The 19,517-nt window shown below is 41.8% G+C and overlaps 1 protein-coding gene across 1 annotated transcript; it reads right to left on the bottom strand.

Moving 5' to 3' along the window:
• Nucleotides 1-1,474: 1,474 nt before the first annotated feature.
• Nucleotides 1,475-14,223, bottom strand: LGSN (lengsin, lens protein with glutamine synthetase domain). The gene is made up of 5 exons (XM_069974468.1): nucleotides 13,577-14,223; nucleotides 11,171-11,302; nucleotides 10,483-11,074; nucleotides 5,791-5,987; nucleotides 1,475-3,797 (listed from the first exon to the last, which is right to left on the bottom strand). Exons 1-5 carry the CDS (start codon nucleotides 13,646-13,648, stop codon nucleotides 2,595-2,597), a joined length of 2,196 nt encoding a protein of 731 aa, XP_069830569.1. The 5' UTR covers nucleotides 13,649-14,223; the 3' UTR covers nucleotides 1,475-2,594.
• Between the last annotated feature and the right edge of the window lie 5,294 nt (nucleotides 14,224-19,517).

Genomic DNA, 19,517 nt, shown 5'->3' with positions numbered 1-19,517 from the left:
AATAATGTCACTTTCTGTGCCCCCAAGTGGTTAGAATGCCCCTTTTGTGTCTCCAAATAGTACGAATGCTCCTTTCTGTGGCCCAAGTAGAAATAATGTCCTATTCTGTGCCCCCAAGTAGTGTAACGCCACCTTCTGTGCCCCCAAGTAGTAGTAATGCCCCTTTCTGTGCCCCAAGTAGTAATACTGCCCAGTTGGTGCCCCAAAGTAGGAATACTACGCCTTCTGTGTCAAGTAGTGCTGGCGGTACTACTGTCAGGGGTCCATCAAGCAGTAGGCACCCATTGCTACCTTCTGAAAAAGTACTACTTGGGGAAAAGAGCAGGGGAGCAGGGCAGCACATACATAGAAAACAAGATTTTTCCCCCTATCCCACTCCAATGCACTAAAAGGTAAAGTTGTCTGGGCTTTCAGGAGAAGGAAGGTGTTCTGATGCAGTTGCACAAAATATGCTTCAACTGAAAAAAAAAATTATGTTTTTCTTTTAAAACAAAACTTGAAACATCTTCCACCTTCCTTGGTGTAGATATATGCGTTAGTTGCTGATGCTCTGTACAGCCAGGACATATATACAGCTTTAATGGTAGATGGTTTTGCACAGCACTCTGCCAATAAAGAGGTGTCGGCTTGACCCCACCCAAAGTGCAGGGAGCTGAAACAGAGCCTGATGTGAGCCAGAAGCCATTAAGCATCCCTTCTTGCAATTGGTTGGTCACTGTCAGATTCCAGGGGGAGCAGTGACCTGGAGAATAGGAGCAGGAGGGAGGACATGACCTATAATACACTATGCCCTCCCCACCCCAATGAGGTATAATGTACTGTGCCCTCCTGTGCAGTGTGTTATACTCACCTGTCCTGTTCCCTCACTGTCCTCAACAGATATTGTTCTAGTATCTGCTCGTCAGGTATGACTCCTAGTATGAGATGGGGGCAGCAGGGAACGCGTCCCTGGTAACCGGGCTGGCTGGTTGCTAGGGGCGCATCGGTGCCTTGCATCTCTTGCAGCGGCCAGGGCTCGCACTACCCCCAGCGGTCCAGGTGCTATGCATTTGCCATTATACTGAATGGCGGCTGGTACTGCCAGTCAGCTCTGTCAGGGGGCTAAGGGCTGGGGTCTCTGCCCAAATCACGCCCTGGGGCTGGGACTCCTTAAGACTACTACCCCAATCATGCCTCCTTGCCTGCCACAGAGCCTATTTGAGTATGACTGAGCTAGTGTTGTATCCTGATTGCTATTCCCTGGTTTCCCTGATTTTGGCTTGACTTTCAACTAACCCCCCAGACTTATGATTTTGTACCGTGATGACCGATAGATGCTGACCGGGCTGAGTGACCCTGTTTATATTATGTGTTTTTCGTCTTGTCTCCGTCCCGCCTGACAGGACCTTTTTTTTTTTTTTTTGGCTTGTTGCCCGTCATTCTCCATCCATTTTAAAGAAAAATACTCAGATATCACCCCAATGAAATACTCCGTACAGCTTTAATAGATGAAAAACAAGCATATTCTACAGCATTACATGGCAGGAAACAAGACTTTTAAAATCTCACTCACATACTGCAGCACAAAACTTAGCATTTCCTGGGTCTCCTATAAAAAAAATTTCAAACTAGTAACTTAGCACTATTAATACTATTAAAAAATATACTTGACATTAGCCACCTACTTAAATATATAAACTTTTAAACAAAAAAAAACATAGACTTTTGTCCAAAAAGTATAAGTATAATGTATATAGTATAAAGTATTTTCTTAACTAAAAACTGGAATTATGTATATGTAAGCATTATAAAATATATGTACAAGTCAATAATTAGCAGAATTACCCTTAAATTGTCACTGTCCATTAAATAATGATAAATCAGCAGGGCAGGTGATATACTACATTTATTTCTTTGCCTGTTTTCTACAGGAAACACAATACTATAAATTTGGCCACTAGGTGTCTCACTTTCTAGAAAACTGCAGTCGAGGTTCCATTGCTAAGGCCAATTGGTCTTAAGTAACCAAAAAAAAAGACCGTATGCAGGAAGTGATGCAGATTGGCCAGCAGCCATACACGCCCCTGTGCACTGATCTAAGGGGCCGCCCACCAGCTCAGAGTAAGATGCAGAAGCCTGAGCAGCACTATGGGGCACTAACCAGCCTGTTGGAGCTACAATATTAAAATAAAACCAACAGCATTTGTAAAGCAAGCATTTACAATATATATCTTTTTATACTGCAATGATTTGCTTTGAAATCAGTACACAATATAGACAACAACAGCTGTTGTTCACTATGGCCGTCAAAATAATAATCGTGTCAATTATTTCAGGACATTGTCAATAGACTTCAATGCAATTTTTATTTAAAACGTCCGTTGTTTGATCCTTAAATCAACAACTGACGTTTGGAGTGCCAAATAATGGCCGTTGTTTATACGTTGTGTGAAGTCTATAGAAGTCTACATTTTTATTATACAGCATGAGCCACTATGAACATTTTGTAGGATCCTTTGACTGTCTAGTCTAAGTTTACTCGTTTAAAAGTAATACACACTATTGGTAAATCTAGTCTCATTTTATTTTACCGAACATATTTTGTTGATGGATATTTATATGAAATATTCAAGAAATTTATTTCTTTCAGAATCTACCTCCTCTGTTTCTAACTCATATTGTTTTATTGCTGTAAAATATTTGATAAATGGTTCCCCCAAAGAGGCTCGGATACACTGGTCTTCTTGCAGTGCAGACAGAGCATTTTCTAGTTTCAGTGGAATAGATGAGGGTTTAAGCTCGAGAAGAACCATGTTGGTGTCCCTACTATCAAAAAAATTTAAACCCTTCTTAATTCCATCCAGTCCGGCAGCAACCGTGGCAGCCAAGACTACATAAGGGTTTGCCATTGCAGAACATAACTTATTTTCTATGTAGGTTCCATTATTATAATAGGATTTGACATTGTAAGCAGATCTGTTATTGTTGAAGCCCCAGGTGGCAGATATGCTTTCTTGGGACTCTTCAATGTCCTTTGACAAATGCTTTCGGCAAGCAACTCCTGGAGCAACTAGGCAACTGAGTGCAGCAGAATGGAGGAGCAGCCCGGATAACCAGTTTTTGCCAATGTCTGTAAGTTCTTGCGCACTCGTTTCACAAAAAAATAAATTTTTCTTCCCATTGGTATCCCACAAGCTATGTGATAAAACCCCAGAATTGTAGAAACCCTCCATATCCGTATAGAAACTTGCAATGTATCCGTGTTTTTTAGCCACTTCTTTGATGGCCGTTTTAAAGGTGAATGCATTGTCGGCAGCCTGCAACCCGTAACTGGGTTGAAATGAAACCTCCGTCTGTCCAGGTCCGATAGAAGGCGAAAAGCTTTCGATGTTTCCACCAATGTAGAACATTCCATCGAACAGTTCTTGCATGAATACCTGATCGTGGTCGTTCAACAAAGTTGCAGCAGGAAATGAAATTGTTTTGGAATTTATAATTTCAGCAATTTCAAACATACAGAACTCGTAATTGAAAGCAGCGTGTAACAAGAAGCCGCTGTCCTCCAGCTGATGAAGTAACCGTTTGGCTAAATAGCGCGGGGAGGTAAGAAGCGGATCTCCAAGGAAGGTGGATGAATCACAGATCACTCTTGCAAATTTTTCAGTCCAAGGAAGAACTTGGAAGGTTTGTAAGTCTGGTTTCAGGATGATATCACTGTTGAAATGGATGGAGTTAATGTGGTCTACTTCAATATCTTTTGGGCTTACAGTTAATTCAAGGTAACTCCGAGGCATATAAATGCCATTAACCGCCCTTTCCTGCAAAACATTAGTAACATATTACTTATTTTATAAACTACAATTGTAAGCATACCTTATGGTGGTGGTCCCACCCAGTATTTGGGTGCCTCCTGAGACTAAGGGCCCTATTACACGGCCTGATACTATTGTTATGTCAGCGCTCACTTGCTCCTTGTTCCCTGCTCGCTGTCGGTGCTATTAGGAGGAGTGAGGGGGGTCACAGGAAAGCGCAGGAGGGGTTGCCTGGATGATCTTCACATAGTCCGGGGGCCCAAAGAAAATAGCGGCAGTCTATTGCTCGGAGCAACAGCCAGCAGAACGTAGCTATCGTGGTCGTTTTAATTCAACATCCTGAAAGACAAAGATCAGCCGTCATAGTACGTGTTGGCTGATTGCTGTCTTTCAGCATAAGCTATTACACCAAACGATCATCGTTCGGAGGGGGCGGTAATTGCCCAAGTACGGACGATAATTGTTTTGTATAATAGGGCCTTAACCAGCTTTGTGGCTTGGCATTAGAGCCCTAAGTAGTCAGTCATATGCTCTGACTACAATACTTCAATTCCACACTGAGTTTTCTAAGACAATTACTCTGTGTGCATATACTCTAATATCTACAAATACATAATATGGCTCCAACCCACAAGTAAAATTAAATTTGTCCCGCAAGGCATATAAAAAATTTAGGGCTCTCTACTTTACACTTCGAATTGGGATTCTGCATGCTACTGTAGCTATTGAAGGGGTGTTGCAGGATAACAACCCCCCCCCCCTTATAAATCTTCCCATGCTGCAATTAAAAAAAACAAACAAAAAAAAAAACAGAAGACAAGCCCTGTACTTATCTCCCTTGCTTCCCTCAGCCTCTGAGGAATTTCTCATTGGGTGTTAGGGTCAGCACAAGACAATGTCAATCAGCAACTCATTGGCTAATGGTTCTTTTGAGGAGCAGATAAAATCTCTAAAAAAAATCATTTGAAGAACGTTTTGAGATTTTGTGGTTTGAAACAAAAAAAATTATTTTTTGATTGCGTCAATATCTTTTAAGATTGTTTATGTCTTTAAGGTCAACCCAACCACAACCGATCTGCAAAATATCAGCGAATGGCCACCAATGATTTTGAAAAATCATGTTTGATCTCTAGGTGTATTTACATTAGCAGATAATCGTTAAATTTCAATCGCTATTGCGAATTTGGGAACGATAATCGGTACGTGTAAAAGGACCATAAGATGGGGCACTGCTGTGGCCAGTAATTGGCTAAGCAGCAATGTTTTATGTTGACCCCAGCACCCGGAAGTGGACTGTGGCGGAGACTTGTTGCAGGAATATTGGAGGCTGCCGGAAAGACTGCTGGAGAATCCAGGGTTTACTTTAAAAAGTATGTAAAAAGTCAGTGTGGGAGATTTATCAAACCTTGTGCAAAGGGATAGTCAAGCAGTTAGCCATAAACACCAGATTTCAGAGGCTTTTCCTCTGCACAAATTTTGATAAACCACACTTGATATTTTGTTAGGCAACCAAACACTTAGGGTATGTGCACACTCACACTGCCATGTCAATTCTTTGGATGGACGGCGGAATCCATCTGAGCATAGAATAGAGTCTATGGGATGGGCGGAGAGTCAAGCGGGAGTGCGTGGGGACAAGAGCGGCAGGATCCGAGGGAAGTCTACTAGAATTCCTCTGTGTGCACATACCTTAAAAAAGCAAAAGCAACTTTTCAGTGTGAGGACCTGACCAAAAAACACCCCAGAGCTTAACTTTTGGGGACCATGTTAAGTATTATTTTGGAGGCGAAAAATAATGTTATCCCCTATACAGACCTCCGCTAATAAACTAGCTAGTTGATCGAGGATAATGTTTGATTTTGGAATTACTTAACGATCAAGGTATAGTATAGAGCTGGGATGGGAAACCTTCAGTCTTTCAGCTGTGGCAAAACTACAATTTTCACCATCCCTGTTATACAGTATCAGAAATAGAAAATGGTAATTTGTCCCTTCTTACTTGGAAAAAACGTGCAGGAACGGTTTTTGACCTTGAAACTCCATGCAGATCTGCAGCTTCAAATCTCACAAAGCGTATGTCTTCTTTAGCAATCTGCTGTTTAATATGGTCAATACTAGAAGCTAACTGAAGAGGAGTTTGACCTTCACTGGAAGTTTTATACATGTGTTTATGTTTACTACTGGAACTCACGCTTTCTGAAACGAAAAGAAGGATAATAAATGAATGGACTATATTCTCATTCACATCTTTTCGATTCAACTTAGAAAAGTCTCAATCCAAACTTTAAGCATTAAATGCTGGTTCTGAATATGTAATAATATTATAAATAACTATATTGATAGGCATAGTGGCACATTAATCTAAACTGGCGTAGGAGTAACGTCACTGCCCAGCTGAGCAATTGGCCAGGCAGTAACAAGAGCTGCAGGACACCGACGGCTGTCAACGGGACCTGAGAGTGGCACTATGGGGCACAAGGATAGGTAAGTTTACTTTATTATTTTCCAGCACCCCCCCTGCCTGTCTGCCTTTTTTCAATTTTATGGAACTTCTACTTTAACCCCTTCAGGACCAAGCCCATTTTCATTTTGCACATTTGCTCTTTCCTATGCATCCTTCGCTCTACATATATACTGATCTATGTAATCAGCACTCGAGCTGGAGCCCACAGTAAATTAATGTCAAGCTAGGATCAACGCCATTGTGATGCTGACTCCCGACCCAGCGAGTAGCATGGATCGCCCCCCTCACAATCGCATTGCGGGATAGGGAGGGCAATCCACCCACTAGACACCAGGGAGTTCAGTTTTGATAGTGGCATTTAAATAGTTTAATTAACCTGGTACAATGATCAGCCGAGTCAGCTATTAGCTGTGGTACTGGTATTGGCCACTAGATAAGATACAGTATTTCCTTTATTTCCAGTTTCCGTCAGCTTACTTAACAGCTGAGCTTTGTAGACTATGACAAGATAATTAGAGTCATCTCACTGTCATAAGAGACAGCTCCATTGTACTGCTGGATGCTTAGATCAAACAGAACGACTATATATTATACATAAAGTATATTATACTATATATTATACACACTGATACCTTCTTAAAGGCATCTACTCTGTCACTCTCTAAATGTTCTTTAGAGGAGGTGAGCTGCACTAAACCAGTGCCCCCACCAATGTGTAGAGCAGGTGCCCCAGCACTGATCAGCAGGTGAGGTGGGTGTCGGCCTGAGGATAGGCCATCAATCATTTCAGCCTGGAAAACCCCTTTAATCATAATCTTATAATTATTCCAATAGTATATCCAATGTGGAGAAGCTAACAGTAGACACTATGGCATACTGAGTATATTGCATATTTGGCCTATATGGAAGCTAAACAATTGGGGGGACATTTATCAAGACTGGCATCTTGATCGAACACACCCGCACTCTTTTTAGTAAATCTCCAGAGCAGGTGTAGATTTCTACCATGACAAATTAGGGTATGCCTCCTCCCTGCCTTGCTGCATCCCCCCGCCTAGCCATCAGGCGAGGCAAACGGGGCTTACAGGGGGTATATGCCACCAAAAAAGGCAAAATCTGCGCCTTTTCTGTGGCATATGCCAGGGGCACATTTTGCTAAATGTCTCCCACAATGTACAATGGCTGTGGTTACACAGGAAGAAAACACCAGTGCTGATATATTATCTTCAGTAGTGTTTAACAAACCTATTTTTAAAGAATCTCAAAAGGTCATGCCTTGATGGTTTCCCATAAAGAAAGTACACTAAAATCTTTTCCATAGTAGCCCAATAGTTTCCCTTGTGCATTAAAACTACAAGCACCTGCATACTTACCCGATCCCCTGGTCCTGCAGCTGTCAGATCTTCCAGTCTTCCAGTGAAATCTTGCTCCCTGCTCAATCAATCACAGAGCAGAATTGGGGAGTGGGAATAACCGGAAGAAGGAAGAGCAACACGGCAGTGGTGAGCAGAAGATCTAACAGCTGGATCACTAGGGAAGCAGGTGGGGTAAGTTTGCGGGTATTTGTTGTTTTAAGCCAGTTTCACACACTGTAAGACAGCTGCCATTCTGTGACACGGCCGAGTCTCAGAACGGCCGCTGTCTGTGAAGTTCACCCCGGCCGGTACTGCAGAACTTCATTTCTTTTTAATTGGAATGCGGGCATATTCGGATGTGCCCGCATTCCATTTAACCGTTGCAGGAGGTGTAAAGTGTGGCCGGAGACGCACTTTACATTGTCTGCACTGTCAACTTTGTGCTGACGCTATTCAATGAATAGTAGGCGCACAAAACTGACATGACAGTTTTGAGTGCAGCTGCATGGAATTCTGGACATAGTGTATACAGAGTGTATACAGCCGGGATTTCACAGAACATAACGTCATTAGTCATTTTCAATAAATAGCGTCTGTTGTTGCCAACTGCACCAACAGCTGTTATTTATTGATTGAAAAAATATGTTGTGTGAACATGGCCGTATTATATTGTACTTAGGGTTAACTTTTGGGTTTTCCTGAGAAACCTGTTTAATCATGTGTTCCCATGTTCATATTTTTAATAGCAATTATTGAAAACAATGCCTGGAAGCCCGACACATCTCTTTGACTCTTCCTGATGGCTGGTCAAAGTATTTCTGAAATAAAGATGTGTATGGACCAAACAGAACTTCCTGTGAGGTGACTGCAATACAAGAATGTTAGCGGATTGCTATGCTTATTCCACGTGACAGCTCCCATTAAAAAAAAAAAAAAAAGAGGGGAAGCCTGTCCATTTATGATAATTTTCAGAATTTGTATTCAACAATTGCAATTGAAACATGATTGTGTGAACCCACTCTAAGATATGGCCTTTTAGAGGTCTGATTTCAAGAAATTTTGAAGCAGGTTTTACTGTGGTACTATTATTTTTTTAAATATCATTGATATCTATGAAGTTTAAACATCTTTATTACTAAATTGTTTAGCTATGAGGGTATGTTAGGCACACGTTGGAGTTTCATTGCGTTAACACAAGGAAGGATGGCTGGACAGCAACTTAATGATTAATTACTGCAATGAACAGGGGCGTAGCCCCCCCCCCCCCATTCCACCCAATCAGGTGACACTGTGTCCCCTCATGTACTATGCCGCTGTGTCACCTCATGTACTATGCCGCTGTGTCACCTCATGTACTATGCTGCTGTGTCCCCTCATGTACTGTGCCAGTGTCCCATCATGTACTAGGCCACTATGTCCCCTCATGTACTGGGCCATTGTGTCCCCTCTTGTACTGTGCCGCTGTGTCCCCTCTTGTACTGTGCCACTGTGTCCCCTCATGTACTAGGCCGCTGTGTCCCCTCATGTACTAGGCCATTGTGTCAACTCATGAACTGTGCCGCTGTGTCCCCTCATGTACTGTGCCGCTGTGTCAACTCATGTACTGTGCCGCTGTGTGCCCTCATGTACTGTGCCAGTATCCCATCATGTACTAGGCCACTATGTCCCCTCATGTACTGGGCCATTGTGTCAACTCATGTACTGTGCTACTGCTTCTTCTGATGTACTGTGCCGCTGTGTCAACTCATGTACTAGGCCGCTGTGTCCCCTCATGCACTGTGCCGCTGTGTCCCCTCCTCATGTACTGTGCCGCTGTGTCTCCTCGTATACTGTGCCGCTGTGTCCCCTCATGTACTGTGCCGCTGTGTCCCCTCATGTACTGTGCCGCTGTGTCCCCTCATGTACTGTGCCGCTGTGCCCCCTCATGTACTGTGCCGCTGTGCCCCCTCATATACTGTGCCACTATGTCCCCTCATGTACTGGGCCATTGTGTCAACTCATGTACTGTGCCACTGCATCTTCTCATGTACTGTGCCGCTGTGTCCCCTAATGTACTGGGCCGCTGTGTCCCCTCATGTACTGGGCCGCTGTGTCCCCTCATGTACTGGGCCGCTGTGTCCCCTTATGTATTGAGCCACTGTGTCCCCTCATGTACTGTGCCGCTGTGTCTCCTCATATACTGTGCCGCTGTGTCCCCTCATGTACTGTGCCGCTGTGTCCCCTCATGTACTGGGCCGCTGTGTCCCCTCATGTACTGGGCCGCTGTGTCCCCTTATGTATTGAGCCACTGTGTCCCCTCATGTACTGTGCCGCTGTGTCTCCTCATATACTGTGCCGCTGTGTCCCCTCATGTACTGTGCCGCTGTGTCCCCTCATATATTGTGCCGCTGTGTCCCCTCATGTACTGTGCCGCTGTGTCCCCTCATATATTGTGCCGCTGTGTCCCCTCATGTACTGTGCTGCTTTGTCCCCTCATGTACTGTGCCGCTTTGTCCCCTCATGTACTGGGCCGCTGTGTCCCCTCATGTACTGTGGAGGACATATATATATATAAAGCAAAGACTGAGGCCCGGATTTATCAAACTGTGTAGAATACAAACTGGTGTAAAGTGCCCACAGCAACCAATCCCAGCTCAGCTTTTAGCTCTGATAAAATGAGTTCTGGTTGCTGTGAGCAGTTTACACCAGTTTCTATTCTACCCAGTTTGATAAGTCTGGGCTTGAGACCTCTCACTTTGCAAATCCTTATTTAATCATTGCAATTTAAAAAACTGATTATGTGAACGCACCCTGAGACACCCCAAATCATAACATATCATATCAGTTAATGGGTTACGGGTTATTCTGCTGCTAGGATAAACAGTATTCTTACCATCAGTAAAGGGAAGATCAAATTTGATCCCTGATTTACCCAGCATTGATATCTGGTTTTCACTGAATATCTGAGTGGGCTGTATCAATTGTACCTCCTCTACTGTCCCCACATGGTCTGGGATAGTCTCTCCCGTCAACAAGTCCGGCGATTCATTTGGTGGTGTTTTTGCGCACTGTAACTTCTGGTTTTCTTTATCCAAACATGGCTTAAAGGTTTCAAAAGTCATGCCCAACTTTTCACTTGACTTCTCGCCTTGATTTGAAGGGCGAGTTAGAGTTATGCTAGTAGAGGATTTTGGATCCCATTTTTTTTTCCGAATAATCAATGGCCTTTCCTTGAGAATGCTTTTTAACTCTTCCAGCGTCTCTTTGGGTATGGCTGATCCCAAAGGTAACAAATGTTCCGCAGGTGTTTCGTGACTATTTTTAACACTTTGTCTAGAGTTCATTGTTTCTTCAGGCACATCCTCTGCAGTTTTGGTGCTAGCACTTTGTATAGGCACCCTTGATTCCATTCTTTGCTTCTCTTGTTCTGTTTTAGATGATTCATCTCCTTGGTTGGCTTTTTGTGCAGAACTTTGTCTTTTATCCTTGAGAAGTAGTTTAGTAGACACATCAGATGCTTGAAAATAATTTTCCATATCATTATATAAGTTTTCGAAATAAGAACTATTGAAGGAACTTACAGAATGGGACACATTTACCTTTTCCCACTCTAATGGAGGTAAGTATTTGCCGGTAACTTTTACTCCGCGTCGTCTTCTATAACTTGATATCACGCTGCCATCTACTTCATCAAATTCTGTGGAGTTCTGATTCTAAAGTCATGAAAAAAAGTGCTACAGCTGTTAAAAAAAACTTTCTTAATTTACTACTCATATAAGCCATGTCTATGTTCTCTGTAAGTACAAAACAAGCCTTCAACATTTGAATATAGACTAGAGTTAGAGTTCCTATACAATGATGTACCCTATTTATGGGACTACAAGAAGAAGCTGAGAAGACCTAAAAGAAACAAGTGAAATATTTCATAGTAATTAAAACTTTCATGTTAGCCTAAAGAAGAAGTGGAAGAGTTAATGTTACTAACCTTGATGACCCATATAAAAGCTGGGCAGCACCTCAGCCTAATTTAAGGTCTAAGGGAGGCCTTGAGCACACCGATGAAAGGTTGCGAAATGTTGCACTAAGTCCTGGCAGCCTTAGGTGCAAAGGATTTAGTAAGAGGCATGAGTTTCTTGATAAATAATTACATATTGTTGTTATTTAGATGTTTAGATGTTATTTAGATATTGTTGTTATTTAGATGCCCGCTAATAGCCGCAGTCCCGGGCTACATGCGGCACCCAGAACCGCAGCGGTTCAGAGCGCGGCCGCCGCACGGCCCCGCTCTGAACACCCGTAGGCGGCCCTGGACGTACAGGTACGCCCAGGGTCGTCTAGGGGTTAAAGGGTCACTGTCGTTATAAAAACAAAAACAAAAAATGTTGACGTGTTGGAGAGACATTTCAAAAGTATGGATTGGTTTGGGTATAAATGTTCAGACTCTTGAACATGAGAACAAGGCATAAAAAGAATGGTGAGCCCTCTACCCGGCTCTGTGTCACTTGATAAGTCAGACTCATAATGAAAGTCTGGGCGGCTATTTTTTCTCACTGACACAAAGCGGAAAGTGGACTGCATGGCAGCAAGGTCCTCTCCTTATTTGTTAAAAATTATAAAAAAGGTTTTTTTCACATTCTCTTTATAGGTTAGGCTGAAAAAACAGATGGAAAAACGCATGCATTTGTGTGCATATGTTTTTCCATTGACTTCCATTATAAAAAAAAAAAAAAAAAAAAAAAAAACGGACCAAAACGCATCAGTTTTTTTTAATGTACACACAAACGTAGCTGGCATTAAAAAAACGGATGCGTTTTGATTAGAGATGAGCAAACCTTGAGCATGGTCGAGTCCATCCGAACCCGAACTTTCGGCATTTGATTAACGGTGGCTGCTGAAATTGGATAAAGCCCTACGGCTATGTGGAAAACATGGATATAGTCATTGGCTGTATCCATGTTTTCCACACAATCTTAGAGCTTTAACCAAGTTAAGCAGCCCCCACTAATAAAATGCCGAACGTTCGGGTTCGGATGGACTCGAACCTGAACCCGGTTCGCTCATCTCTAGTTTTGATCCTTTTTTTTTAATGGAAGGAAATGGAAAAACAGATTAAAACGGATGCACACAAATGCATCCATTTTTCCATCCGTTTTTGCAAAAAAGGATGCAAAAACGGATTACAAAAACGTAGTATGAACGCAGCCTTTCTAGCGATAGATATATGTATATATATATATATATTAACAAGTTAGGAAATGCCATTAAATTCTTCCTCAGAGAGACATGTCAAAAGTTTTGATGAGTCTAAGTCTGCGTGTTCAGACCCTGACTGATCGTGAGAAGGAATTGGGAGAAGTCTATGCCCAACGCAGTCCTCTCCCGGCTATGTGATAAGTCTGGTTCATAATAAAAGTTTATGACGTCTTCTTTTCTCACTGCACCAAGCGTGAAGCGGACTGCATGACAGCGTGGTCCTTTCCTAACTCTTTCTTACGATTGGTAAGGGTCTGAAACCTAAGAGCTGGACCAATCGAAACTTTTTGACATGTCTCTCTGACATAAACAATGGAACACCATTGAACACCAATCAAACACCACCCAGAAATCAGGTCCTCATAGACCAATGGTAGTGGTGAGGATGCATGCTATGTGGCTGGTAATCTCGATCACCAGCAATGGAACATTAAAGGAGAGGACTCTCTGCTGCTGATGTCAAATGTTTTTTTTATAATGTTTTGTAACATTTTTATAACACTTTAGGAACACATAGATTTTCCTAAATTTTTTAAAATACAAAAAAATTTAACATTATCAACTATTTAAAATAAAATAATGTGCTAATTAGCTTTCATAATTTTAAATGTATTTTGTCTCAATTTTATTATCATTAAAAGTGGTAAAGGAGCCTTATGTTTCATAGTCTTGAAAACCAGATAATACACAAAATATTATACAGAAATCAAAGAAACAGAAAGTCATATTATTACCTTAGTCGTGTTAGAGTCATTGTCCATTCCAGCTGCATGTTGGTTCACGTCACCATTTGGAACAGAATTCATAAGCCACAAAAGAAAGAAATAAACTGTTGGCAATATTTATAGGTAAAAATCACAATACGGTGAATCGAGAAAGTTTGTGCTAATGTTTGAACACTGAGATGACTAACACATGAGCATAGGGTGCTGGAATACTGTGGTCAAATGAGAGCACAATGTAAACAATGAAGACAAAAGCCGCAATGGCTGACTAATCATTCTACACGTACAAAAGGCTTTTTTTTTGTTACGAAGTTCAATTCCAGAAACAAAATGTCCAGGTTATGTACAGATTGCTGAACGGTAAAGGGGTAAAATTTTACGATTATAAACTGCAAAGTTTTAATAAGAGACTACATTTAAAAATTGAAATGTAATCACAGAGTGAAAAAAAGTCACAAAAGAAAGAACATCAACGGCTGGGTATGTAAACAATTTTTGTATAAAAAAACTGATTACAGCATAAAATTTAGGCTATTTTATGTAAATAACCAGGGATCCACGTAAAGGCCCTAAAGCACAAAGTGATTATCGTTTAAACATACGATATAACGATCGAAAATGAGTGTAATAACACCCAATGATCAAACGACGAACTAAAAATTGTTCATTTTTGTCTTTTAACATGCTCATATATTATCATTGGTACTTCTCTGATTCTTCACATATGTTTGTGTAATAAGTAGTTCACCGATAAAACGTGTGGATTGTCCAGAGGAACGATTAGCGACCATATAATGACGTAAAAACAATCGTTCCTGGCCTCTGCCTCTGGGTTTAGAGCGGCTATCTTGCACTGTGCTCTACTGGGGACCAGTCTTAGTTTCCTCTCCTTCATTAGGGGGGTGACTTCCTGAGAAAGGGATCCACAGCATAGGCGATGAAATCGGTCAATCATGGCATTTAGAATGTTAGTTGTAACTCTGGACGTGTCTTGCAACGTTTTTGTGTATGGCCCTGAACATTTACATTACAAAAAGTGAAAAAGCTGGGTGAAAACTGATACGCTTTTGCATTAATTAAGGCATTGGTTGTATTCCGTTTTCAAATAAAAAACAAAACAAAAACTAATGCTGATGCACCCGATATATGTGGACCCATGCTCAGAGGTTACAATAGGGCCCTGTTACACTGAGCGATTATCAGCAGAACAGGTCAATACTGCCCTGTGTACTAAGGCCAGCAATCAGTTGACAAATGAAAAAAAGTTAGTCGTTCTGCTCTGTTCTAATTTGTTCTGACTTGCTAAAAAATCATTGATTGTCGACCACACATATGCCTATGTAATAGGGGATGTGTAGCTGACGAATGATAGAAGCAAAGAGCCACATGAACAATACATTTTACAACATGCATAGGCTCATGTAACAGGGGCCCTTAGAGACCTAACTAAAAGCACATTAAATGAGAAGCCCCCAGAGCTAAATAGCAAAGGGTCTAAATACTAATATCTTTTAAATACATTTGTAATAAAAATTATAAAGTCTTTTTTACATTCTCTTTATAGGTTTTTTTTATATATACAGTGTTCCCTCAACACACAAAATTAATTGGTATCAGGGCGACCATTATACTTTGAAACCATTGTATGTTGAGACTAAAACTCTATGGAAAACTTGTAATTGGTTCTGAAGCCCCCAAAATATCATCCCAAAATTAGAAAAAATTAAAATTTAAAGGGAAATAAGCAGATAACTAATATGGATAAAGCTAGTCCTTACATATAACAGTCAGAAGGAGCTACTGAAGGCTGTAAATTACTTTCTAAGTAGAGGACTAGAGCATTTTTAGGGTCCTGTATAGATCACACAGGGTCCCAGAAAAATAAAATGAAGCTGCCCTCACTTGGTGTGAAGGTAAAGAGCAGCACAGGACATGTAGTTTTACACTGTACTGTAGAAAGGTGCTACTTAGTGTGTGCACTTCAGGAATACTGGGGTTTTACCAGTAAAATGGCCACTTTCATTGGTTAATCTTCTATTTTTTTTACATGTCCTGCAGATCCTGACTATCTGCATGTTGAGTCTGGTCTCAAGTTATGATCGTCCAGAAAGGAATATTGTATGTTGAAAATATTTTATCCTGAAGCCATTGTGTGTATATCTATCTATCACAGAAGAGCCACACTGCTTCTTCCAATCTGAATTGGGTGCTAGCAAGATGAGGATTCGGTCTACTCCTCACACAAAAACACAGAAAAATGCAACAGCTCACCGCAATGGCAAGATACAGACCCACCATAGACATGAAAATAGTTAAAAGCAGCCCCCCACCCAACTGCCAAAATAACTTCCACAAAAATAATGTGGCTCTTGGTTAGCATTTGCAAACAGTGTAAACTACCCCACCATGTTACGGTGGCCTCATGAACGGGGCAGTCCTACACTGTACTATGGCCTCTCCATGGCGTATAGTACGCCTATGCTCTGGGCATGCAAGATCCATCTTATACCGGCAAAAGTAATTACACCACCTGAGTGGGATAGGTGGTGTCAGCTCTCCTAGAACACCATTCACACTAGGCAGCAGTACTTTGCTATGGCTGAAACCGATTTAGTCTAGTCCTACCATTAAACAGGGTTCAAACAGACTCTCTGCTCCATCACAGAGCTTGAGAAAGCAACGCCCTTTGCTGTAATTGGTTACTTTTTGATAATAGTCGCAGATGCCATGGATCCTTGTCTCAGGACAGTCACCCCCTAAAGAAGGAGAGGAAACTAAGACTGGTCTCCAGTAGAGCACAGCGCAAGGTATCCACTCTCTACTGAACTTTACTCGGCTGATTAGGAAGGAAACTACTAGCTAGCTACACCCAGAGACAGAGGCCTGAGACTCGTACTACCAATCAGGACGGAAACCTGACACTGAGAGGCAGAAAGCAGTCAGATAAGATAACTAAGACTTATCCACACGTGAGAAGGAGTCCTTCAAGTTATCACACACACTTCACAACATCCCGGCAGAGTACTGTACTAATTAGGCAAGGGGCCCTGCTATCTGGTCCTTGACACCTGTTACTGTACTGTTCTATTCTCTTTTCTACCTATTTTCTACAAGCTACCACTGTTATCGATTTTTGCACTAAGTGCTCAAGCACTTTTGTTTTGTATTGCATTGAAGATTAATTTCAGTTGAACACTGTTTAAAGTGGGATTCTGCTACCGCACCTGCACTTACACTGTGCCCCTCACATCAGTTCTACTTAGGGTCCAGTTGCCGTGTATCTGCAGGTGGGTGCTACCCCTCCTGGCCACCGTGACAAGTAGCCCCCTGATAAGTCTAAATTTAGATGTTGACCCGTCTCTATGGAAAAAAGTTAAATACCCAGGATGGATGGTTATCAATTGATAGCTAGAGCTGTAACCTGCAGTATTACCAACTCTTCACTTATAAATCACAGACACAGATAAGACATTGTATCATGATTATAAGCCTGGATAAATGGCCCAAGTTTTATTATGGTAATCACATTTTATAGACAGAATATGGGACGGTACTACTCATTCATATGAAATATGTAACATCCAATACAGACGGTGTTCCAAGTCACAAGACACATACATGTCATACTGTGGCAGGCCAGTCCATAAATGGTCAGTAGCATCCTGTACTGCGCAGTCAAGGTAACACAATGTTTTATTATTCAAAAATTGTTTATAGATAAGTGTCTCTCCTTCGACCCTTCATTCCTTGGGTATTGTGACTATAAATGATAACTTTCCAGGAGCTGTTCTCATTGACGTGCTTCCAGCATTCCTCTTCTTCATCCAGAACATGTCTCTGTCACCCTCTGATCCTCTCCAGTCTCTTCAGAGGGCAGTATATATAGGTGTAGTCATATAGGTATGGTGCAAGTAGGTAAAATCCCAATACCTGGCCTTATCACCCCCCCACCAGCAGGTTCAATACAAGTCCCAACAGGCCACGGCAGCTGCTTGTCTTTTAGATCTTTCAGGATGTGTAGATGACTGTAGATTTTGCCACTCTTAATAGTGTAGCAATTTCTCAGATGTTTTTGTTTTCTGTTTTTGCATCTAGAATGGCTTGTTTCACCTTCATAGGCAGCTCCTTTGATGCATATTTTTTTCACAGCAAAGTCTTCCAAAAGCAAACACCACACTAGGGCTGGGCGGTATACCGTCAAAATACCGATAACGTCACTGGCGTCGGTTAACCGAACTCAACTCTGCCAGGACGGTATCTGCGGTATTCCCCCCCATCTCCTCCTCCTCACCCTGCCACCATATGCTCTGCTCCCCTCTGTTAATCTTCCTGTGGAGGAGGACTGGAGATCTGACAGGCTGCGCACAGGCGTGCTGTGTGCTCAGCGCTGCTGCTTCGGGGCGCCTCTGGAAGCTGCAAGGTGTTCCCTGCCTCCCCTCTCCCGTACATAAAGTGGCTGCTGGGGTCAGGTATAGGTCGGCACATCCTCCCCCCACCGGGCACCGCACTCTCTCCCGCACAGGAATCCTCGGCGTCCCGTTATCTTTTTGCAGTGTTGGAAGCAGCCGTGTGTGACGCTCTGCCCGGGACGCTGCCGGTAGATATATGTGCTGTAACACTGAGGGACCGGGCAGAGGATTCCTGTACAGGAATCTCCTATCTATTTCTGTATCTATCTATCTCCTATCTATCTGTCTGTCTATCTATCTCCTATCTGTCTATCTATCTATCCAGCTATCTATCTATTCATCTATCTATCTATCTATCCATCTATCTATCTATCCATCCAGCGTGCGTGCACACACACAGACAGACAGGAGATAGATAGATAGATAGGACTCCTATCTATTATCTACCTGTCTCCTATCTATCTCCTGTCTGTGTGTGTGCGCGCGCTGGATGGATAGATAGATAGATAGGAGATAGATAGATAGACAGATAGATACACGCACGCACGCACACACACACACACACACACGAGATAGATAGATAGGAGACAGGTAGATAATAGGTGTCCTATCTATCTATCTCCTGTCTGTCTGTATATGAATATATATATATATATATATATATATATATATATATATATATATACTGTATAGATAGAGCTAACAATACAGGCAGCACACTAAACGAACTGTGGCTGCCAGCAGACGTGAAAACGTGAATTTATTCCAAATCACAATGTGCAGCAAACTTCACAAGTAATATATGACGTTTTGGCGTCTCCTATGCTATTTTCAAGTGCCACTTGAAAATGGTGTAGGAGATGCCAAAACATTATGTATTACTTGTGAAGTTTGCTGCACATTGTGATTTGGAATAAATTCACGTTTGTATTACCATCGGAAAATGGGGGTTTCAAAAGGTGTGTGGCTTTTAAAAGGGGCGTGTCATAATTATCGTTCAATTTATCGTTACCGTGACGACATGTACGATAAACCGCGATATTGATTTAGGCCATTATCGCCCAGCCCTACACACCTCAGATCAACTCTATCCTATTATCTGCTTAATTGAGAATGACATAACAGAGAAATTGCCCACACCTGCCATGGAACAGCCTTTGAGTCAAAAGTCCAATCACTTTTGGTCTTTTGGTGTGGCACATATTCAGGAGCTAAAACTCCTAAACCCTTCATCCAATTTTAATTTAGATACCCTCAAATGAAAGTTGGAATTCTGGAGTTTACAGTGCTGCTCACCATTATTTGCACCTTCATCTTCAAAAATAAATGTAAATGTACCAAATTTATAGCTTCAGAATTTTTTAATTTGTGGTCCAAAGTAATACTAAAATAAAATATTGTTTTTAAATTTACATATTGTAATTTCAGAAAAGAAACAGAGTAAACACCTTGGGGGAAATTTATCAAACATGGTTTAAAGTGAAACTAGCTCAGTTACCCCTCGGCACATATGCATACGGTTCCCCCGCTCCCAGCATCTT

The sequence above is a fragment of the Dendropsophus ebraccatus genome, chromosome 6 (assembly GCF_027789765.1).
Source record: "Dendropsophus ebraccatus isolate aDenEbr1 chromosome 6, aDenEbr1.pat, whole genome shotgun sequence".
Classification (NCBI taxonomy): Eukaryota; Metazoa; Chordata; class Amphibia; order Anura; family Hylidae; genus Dendropsophus; species Dendropsophus ebraccatus.
The sequence above is the reverse complement of the archived record's forward strand: the minus strand, read 5'-3'. Positions and strand labels throughout refer to the sequence as shown.